Genomic DNA, 8701 nt, shown 5'->3' with positions numbered 1-8701 from the left:
CTCAGCCTGCTTTAGCTGTTGCATTAATGCTTCCCCCTACCCAGCACTTTGAGCCTCAATCCCATTCAGACAGCAGGAATGATCCACTTGTGATGTACAGTATGTGTTTTGAGTCAGTGAACAGGGAATTTAAATAAAAACTGATTTTAGGAGATAAAGAGAATGCTTGCGGGTGAATACTTATGCCTATTCACTTTCTTTGCTGATGGTTTGATGAGAAGATTGATACCACTCTTTTCGGAGAGTGGTATCAATCTTCCCATCTAACTCAGCAAGAAGAAAATAAGAACATTTCCTAGAAAGTCAAACTATTCCTTTCAATGGGGCTTGTGCTTAGATTGTTTTGTTAATTACTGTTTCCAAAGTCAAGAATGAACTTTCAAGAGAGGAACATTCATTCAAAATGTCACTTTGCATTTCTGCCTGCCATTGCTTTTCTTCTAACGCCAATCAGTGGTTAAAGTACACGTAAAAACATACATTTTAATCATATTGCTTCTTCACGCTCCACCCTTGTTTTCCTCCCACCTCTTTCCAGTCTCGAGGTCTGATGTGCTGACTTTTTTTTCTTTCTCATGTCAGCAAACCTTAGCAGAGACGCAGGCAGCCAAGAACTGTGGGGTCGGAGGTGCAGCATAAATTACAGTGCTGCTTTTCCATCTTTCACTCTCAGACACACACACACTAACAAACACTCCCGCTCTCTCCCTCTCCAGATACACACGTTTTCTCACACTCTTGCACACAGCTGCTGCACAGCTGTCTGATCCATGAGGAGAAAGACGGTAATACGGTCGCCTACGTCTTTGATATGTATCTCTGACACACACACACACACACACTCTGTCTGGCTACCTTAAATTACCCACAACGTTCCACTGAGGGTAAAAAGATTTTATACACTGATAAAACCACCCGTGGAAGTTGTTCTTCTCTCATTTAGAGATTTTTTTTTAAAACACAAGTAGATACAGCACCAAAATGGCTAACAAAAAAAAAATTTTTTTTCTTTTTTTGATTTATTGTACACACAAATCTCTGATCTACTACAGGAACAGTTTGACATTTTGGAAAATATGCCTATTTGTGTTTTGATTGAAAGTTAGATGACAAGTTTCATGTCTGTATGGTAAATATATATGCCTACAGCAGCTGCTTAGCTTAGCTTAGCTTAGCTTAGCATAAAGACTGGAAACGGGTAAGCAGGTAGTCTGGCTCGTCTAAATGTAACCATCTAAAGCTCAGTATGTAACACGTTTTAGAGGTGCTGGTACAAGTTAGATTAGGTAGGAGATGAGAAGATTTATACCACTTTCATGTTTGCTCAGTAAATATGAAGCTACTGTGATAGCATAAAGGCTGGAAACAGCCAGCTAGTCTTGTTTGTTTAATCCATACCTGTGACCCAGTATCCTCTGACCAGTAGTGCCGATGGTGAGAAAAGCCACAGCTACATCAACTGGCATCCCACCAGTACCCCCAACATCCCGACAAGGGCGAGGGCCCATTCTTCGCTGCTTGCAGCTTTTATTGGGTTTGTTTTTTTTTTTATTCAGTTTTTGTACGGATTAACAAATGTTAATTTGTGAGCTTTAGAGGTGCTGGTTGGCAGACAGGCTAGCTGTTTCCCTCTTTCCAGTCTTTATGCCAAGCTAGCTGGCTGCTAGCATTAGCTTCATATTTACCATACTACAGATATGAGGGCAGTATGAGATCTTCTCATTAAATTCTTTGCCAGAAAGCAAATAAGCATATTCCTTTAAATTTCTTTATGTTTCTAAATGTAACTCCTGGGGTAGTTCCCATAATGTTTTGTGAGAATTTAATGTACCAGGGAGTAAAAAGCCAGAAATGAGGAACAATACTGGTGCATTCTGTATGTGTGAGAAGAGAGAAAGACTGGACAATGAGAATCTTTGTGAGAGAAGAAGAAGAATAAGAAGAGGCTGTTTGCAAGTCTCTGAGGCCCTCTGAATCAGTCACACACAATGTTACACAAAATAAAACACATGGCATACTGTTCCTACAGCAGGGACACACTGTAACACCTCTAAATGTCTTCTTTTAGGCAATTATGTATGACCTGAATGTAGTTTGGAGTTCAGCAATAAGCCTCTAGGTGACAACTTGCTGTCTCTAGAAGCTTTTCTTTTCTTTACATTTTCAAATGTTGAACACAAACAAATAGGACACAGGGTGGAAAGTAAGTAATTACAGAAGTAGTCCTAGTGTTCTACGTTTCTACAGTTAGTAACTATGCCTTCTGTGGATGAACTTAATGTTATTTTTTAGCCCATTAAAATCACCAAAATCATTAAGATTCAGCCTCTAAAGACCATGAATGCCTGTACGGATGTACAGATGTACAGACATTGGACGGCAGTCCGTCCAGTGTTTGATGATTACATCTTTAGCTACCTAACTAAAAACTGTTAAAACCACCATGAGAGAGCCATAGCATTGCATTCAAGGGACATATTCCTTCATTACTATAAACATGGCTGGTGTAGTTTATTCTGGTGTACTTCATGTGTCACTTCCAGGCAGTTTTGAAAGAAATCCTCCCTGAGATACGAACAACTGGATGAGTTACATTCAAGTATATATTTATTATATTTTGTTTTCCCTTTGCTTTCTAACAGATTTTAGTTTGGTTAAAACCAAATGGGATGTGCCCCCGGCTTTGTCTGAATAAGCAATAAATGGATCCAAGCCAGCTCCTGACTGGGCGGGAAGGTGATCAAACCACTGCTCATGAGCAAGGGGGTAAGCGAGCGTCTACAAAGCGTAGCTCCTATGGAGCCATTTTGTTGCTATTAAGCCATCACCCGCCGTTAGCATCCCATTGACTGCCATTCATTTTGGCGCCACTTTGACAGCGAATAACTTTACATCTGAAGCGTTTAAAGACTCTATTTGTCCATTGTTTATTTCTAACACGACAATGTATAAAAGGCTCCATTACCTTGTACCTCACGTTATGGCTCCGTAGCAGACGTTTTTGTAAAAATAGACTAATGATTGTGTCATAACCACGGGACTTACTGTCGCACAGTAGAGGAATTACCGTATAGTACAGGAGAAGCTCGCAGGCAGTTTCGACTTACATTAGCTGTTTAAGTTTAATTACTAATGTTAACTATCATTTTAGTGAGCAATAATTAGCCTGTGCCTATGTTATCTCCTTACATACCTACGCTCTCCGTCTCTGCGCACAGCTACCAGAAGACTTCCAACTTTCAGACAGGTTGCTCCCGTCACATCTACGTCTTCAAGCTCAGTTGGAGGCTGCGCAGTAACGCTCAGCCATCATCGGAAAACTGCTTCTAATATACTTCACTGGTCTCCGTAGAAAACGGCGTCATTTTGTCCACTTCTTTAACTGTCTATGCTCACGAGGGGCTATCACTGTCCAACCACACAAACCTGTAATTTAAAAAAAAGCCAAAAGCAGCACAGATGTATCAGTATCAAGTATCAATACCCCAATGTTAAAAAACTCTTGCAAGTTAAAACCCTGCATTAAAACTTCTACTTGAGTGGGCGCCTAGAGAGCCCAGTTGGTAGAGCAGGCACACATATAGAGGTTTACTCCTCGACGCAGTGGGCCCAGGGTTCGGCTCCAACCTGTGGCCCTTTGCTGCATGTCATTTCCCCTCTCTCCCCTTTCATGTCTTCATCTGTCCTGTCAAAAATAAAGGCCGAAAATGCCCCAAAAAAACCTCTACTTGAGTAAAAGTACATTGTATTGCTATTTATAGTGTTACATCAATGGAGCTCCCAAAGTCACGAAAGATGTTTTTTCTTTTCAGTCTTATCTGTACCCGATAATATTGTATGTGCAAAGGTTCATTATCTTGTGCAACAAGATAAATAATATCTTTCAGGACCCTTAGTTTTGTTGCAGGACAAGTTACAACTTTATTATTCTTATCGGTAACCTCAGTACTTTTAATCAGCCACATAACTTCACAACACCTGTGTGGGTATGCAAGGCCTTTCATCTATAATAACGCACAATATTTTATAAGCTGATCATATGTTTTCTACGTAAAATCAAAGTAACTATAGCTTTCAGATAAAATGTAGTGGAATAAAAAGTACAATATGTCCCCCTGTGAAATGTAGTGAAGTAGAAGTATAAAGTAATATTAATTGGAAATACTTAAGTACAAATATATACAAATTGTAATTAAATACAGTACTTTGGTTAGGTTACACCACAGGGTGATGTCTTCAACCCTCACTCCCCTCTAACATGCAGGCAACACATGCAGGTGGTCTCTTGTGTACCTGAAGGCTCACGGCCTCGCACGTATATCTCAGACCTCCTGGTACCGTACACGCCGGTACGTACTTTGAGATCCTCAGGCAGAGGTCTTTTGTCTGTTCCCAGTGATCTGGCTAAAAACTAAAGGGGACATAGCGTTTGAAGTCAAGGCCCCGAGGCTCTGGAACGACCTACCAGAAGATATTAGGTCAGCTGAGTCAATGATCTCTTTTAATTCCCTTCTGTTGTTCTGTTGTTTTAAAAACCTGATGTTTTTATATGCTTGTTTTGTGAAGCACTTTGTAACATGGAATTTGAAATGTGTTCTATAAATACAGATTAGTATTATTATATTATTATACCTTCAGCCTTTTATGCCTTGGAGATGGATTAGGTTTGTGCACTGCAGATAGTTGTCAGTCTGGCTGGAGGAGACGATGTAAGCTGCATAGGTTCTCCTGCTCAGCCCCAGGCCATGAGGCACTTACACAACCAGGTGGATATAGCACCATCTGTCTGAAACTCCTGCCTGTTAGAGCAAAACAAACTTTATTTCATATTTTTTCATATTTTGCAGCCCTTACTCTGTTACAACCAGGGACTAACTAGACAACAATTAAATCTAAGTTATTCATCGTTTCTGAGGCAGTTAAGTGTTAGATTGCAACCATAACTGTAAGGAATAACACAGGCTTTTATTTTCAGTTATGAAATCAAACTTTTCAACTGCATGTTAATCTTCAAGCAATAGGTCAAGCGTGTACCGGTGTCCTCCTGTCACAGGGTGCACGTCTAAGAATAGTCAAATTCTTAGCACGAGGTTCACTTACAGTATATTGTTACAGAAAAAGGGCAAAGATTAGGGGGAAGTCAGAAAAATAAGCCAGATTTAGGGCGAAATTTTGTCTTTACTACCCTAGAAAATCATCTCTGAATTATGTGATGCCGTATTGTTTCTTTTTGCACTTTGACCATGTGTAATTACATAACCGTTTCTCAAAGCAGTTGTCAAAAGAGCTATATTTGAAATTTGACATGTATAGTTTTGAGATAAATATTATTTATATATACACAAAGTAATATGTCTACATGAGTAGGATATCATAGTGCTATATCCCTCCCAGTACATACTGACTTCAGTTTAATAAAATGCCCTGTACCCCCACGGCTGTCTCCCACAGAGGCTTTACTGCTGTCATGAACAGCTGACTCCACCTGCTGCTGGTGTGCGACCACTAGAGCCTGGAGAGAGAGTGTTAGTGCAGGAAGCAACTTCATTTAACAATAATAACTCAATGATTTCGGGATTTCTTGTCTTTTTATTCACATACAGTACCTTCAATTCTGGACAGATTACATTCAAGAATATCAAAAGGAAATGCAAGAGTGAATTCCCTCACAAACCCAAAGAGCACAAAGAAATGCATTGGGACGTACAGTACGTATACCTCTTGATAAAAATCTGCATATATTAGATATGCAAACATTATAGACTACAAAGTACAGCAGGGTAACATATACTCTATAACATGTGCATAACGTAACATATGATCACAGGGCCGAGCTATTTACACTTAATCCAAAATGTAGTTCCTCTTAACCATGTAATCTCATCTTTTTTATACATATTAACATGTACATTATTCTTTAGTGGGGGGAGTTGGAATTGTTTCTCCAACATCCTTTAAATCACACACACATCACACCTGCTGTTGTTTGAAAGCACTCTACTTCACCATAAATAAAACAATTACAAAAATATACCTCACTTCAAACAGAGCCATAGCAGTAAAAGAGCTTACAGCCATTGTGGAATGATAAAAAACAAACACATATCAACCTGTAAGAATAAGATGGAGGAGAAAGGGTTGGGGGGGGTGGGGGGGTGGTTCCCGGACAGTGTGTGAAAGAGTTTAAAGAACAAGTTGGAATTCCAATGAAAGACCGCAGTTTAATGGGAATGTTTGAGGTTGTGACAGGCCGTGGATGGTGGCTGGGATTGGCTGAGACAGTGATGGTGACGTGGGTAGTCTGGGTGGAGGAGGTCGATTTCCTGGCATGGGATCCCTCTGAAGACAAACCGCCCTCCCCTTTGTAGAGGCCAACGTAGGAAGATGTGTTGAGATTAGTAAACATCAGCGATGCAGGAATGCAGGGGGTTAAATACTCCAGGTCCATGTTGGAATAGTAGTGTGTTTACATTCACAGGTATATCCCATCGTACTAAGGCTCCGGAGGGTGAAATGTGTGTCAGTGTAGGTGCTGCTGCTGTTCCTCCTGAGTAGCAGAAGACTAGAAGTGAAGCTATTTTTTCTTGGAGTTGACGCTCTTGCACACCCAATTCATGCCCTCCTGAGAGTGAATTTAAGAGAAATAGCAGCACGGTGAGAAAAAGAAAATAAAGACACATAGAGATAAAAAAATAAATAAAAGCTCAGCTCGTACGCTTACCTGAATCCCCTCCCCAGTGAGGGCAGAGCAGGACTGGATCTGCCACATGCGATCCCGGATGGTGTGCAGATTGAGACCCTCTGCGATCTCGGAGGCCGGGGCGGCTGTCAGCAGGTCTTGCTTGTTTGCAAAGATCAGCACGGGAACGGCACTCAACTTCTCTTCATCTAACAACTCTGCCAGCTCCTGCAACACACACAAACATCTATCAATTGTACATAAACACACACACAAATATTGTCACAGAAAAAAAGACACTCCAATGTTTCATGTTAATAGAAAACAGAGCTGTAGACTTGAAACTTGGACTCCAGTGATAGTTAAGTCACAAGAATTGACTCCTGTGAGACTTAACTGGACCTAAGACTTAAAGGCTGAAACATTCAAATCCTGTTTAGAGCTGCTAAAATGAACCAGAAAAAAAAGAGACAAAGACAGCGTCAGGCATAACCTTAAACCTTGAATATTTAATTACAATTGATTTCATTTTCTGTTTGTTTTTTTGTCTTCTATGATAGTAAATTAAATGTTTTTGGGTTGGTCAGACAAAACAAGGAATTTGAAGACATGACTTGTGCCCTACAGTATCGTAGTGACACAAAACAACACATTGATATTGTACATACCTGACCAGTCTCCTCAAATCTCTTTCTGTCAGCGCTGTCAATGACATATATCTGAAACAAAATGGAAGTTTTCCTCGTTAGCATGTGCAGCAGGTCCTCAGCGGTGAACAGATTTAAAACAGTAATGTAAACTTTGATTTAAATAAACAAAGCTGCGTTTGGTGAATCAAGCTCCACTCACCAGCACATCTGTGTTTTCAAAGTAGTTTCTCCAGTACGGCCTGATCTTCCTCTGGCCTCCAATGTCCCAAACATTCAGTTTAAACCCCTGAGACTGGACGCTCTTAATGTTGAATCCCTGGAGTGAACAGAAAACAGGTTACAAAGGGGTAGCAGATGTAAATCCTGGTCCCAAAAATGTATACATTCCTGTTGTATTATATCTATTTGCTCCAATAACAGGTGGTGCATGTATACAACTTTTCTCTATACCTGTGTGGGGGTGATATGGCTGATATCCTCAGATGCCAGCTGTTTGAGCAAGGTGGTCTTCCCGCCGTTGTCCAGACCCAGCAGCAGTATCCTGACCTCCTGGTCTGGTGTGCTCTTTAGCTTACGTAGGATGGACAGCAATCCCTGCAACAATCAGTAAAAAAACAGCCATGTGATGTAACTTTGCCAGGAGAACAGGAGGAGCACTGCAGCTAACCACCATTGTAGAAATGCACATATTCCTTCCATCCTCCCGGGCTCCTCACTTAAGGCCGTGCAAGTGCATTTCTAGTCCCCACTGTGGCTTTTAAAGATGGGTAAACACTCTCCTAACGGTAACGTTACCAATATATGAAGACAACAGCAGGTCCAGTGAGTAACGTTAGCTCGTCACATCATCTTCCTTTTGTGTTTTGCCCTGCGGGTTAGTTTTTTCAGCGCAGGGTAAGTTAACGGCACGCAAACAGGAGCTAAACGTAGCTAACGTGCTAAGCTAATCTCCCCTGATAACTGAACGAAATAACAAGGCACTTTTGCAGTTGAATGTTTTTCTCGGCGGACAGCGGAAGCCCTTAAAGTGCAAATATATACAGTGAGCGCTACTTAATGTGAATATTTTCCAAATGTAGCCTGCTGTTAACAGTTAATAGCTAATTATTACGACAAAATTAAACTCACCATCTTGATGCCTTCTCTCCTAGAGACGCCGCCGAGGGTTACTAAGGAGGGTGACGTCAGACGCACAGTTACGTAGGCGCAACCCCCAAAAGCGAGGATGGCGAAGATATCTCCCGCCCTACTCTGCCTTACTCTACCTCTGATTGGCTGACTCTGACATTCTTATCCTAAACCCTAGCCAATCCCACTCCTCTTGCCTAAACCTAGTTAACCAACTCAACCAGAGCAGGCAGCGAGTGCTAGC

The 8701-nt window shown here is 41.1% G+C and overlaps 1 protein-coding gene across 1 annotated transcript; it reads right to left on the bottom strand.

Annotated features, from left to right (window-relative positions):
- Positions 1 to 5569: 5569 nt before the first annotated feature.
- arl3b (ADP ribosylation factor like GTPase 3b) lies at positions 5570 to 8692 on the bottom strand. The gene is made up of 6 exons (XM_031314847.2): positions 8458 to 8692; positions 7780 to 7923; positions 7529 to 7645; positions 7348 to 7398; positions 6722 to 6907; positions 5570 to 6622 (listed from the first exon to the last, which is right to left on the bottom strand). The coding sequence occupies exons 1-6, from the start codon at positions 8458 to 8460 to the stop codon at positions 6575 to 6577; spliced, it is 549 nt and encodes a 182-aa protein (XP_031170707.1). The 5' UTR covers positions 8461 to 8692; the 3' UTR covers positions 5570 to 6574.
- Between the last annotated feature and the right edge of the window lie 9 nt (positions 8693 to 8701).

This window comes from Sander lucioperca, chromosome 22 (genome assembly GCF_008315115.2).
Source record: "Sander lucioperca isolate FBNREF2018 chromosome 22, SLUC_FBN_1.2, whole genome shotgun sequence".
NCBI classification, from domain to species: domain Eukaryota; kingdom Metazoa; phylum Chordata; class Actinopteri; order Perciformes; family Percidae; genus Sander; species Sander lucioperca.
Note: the sequence above shows the minus strand (reverse complement) of the source record. Positions and strands in the feature narration are given on the sequence as shown.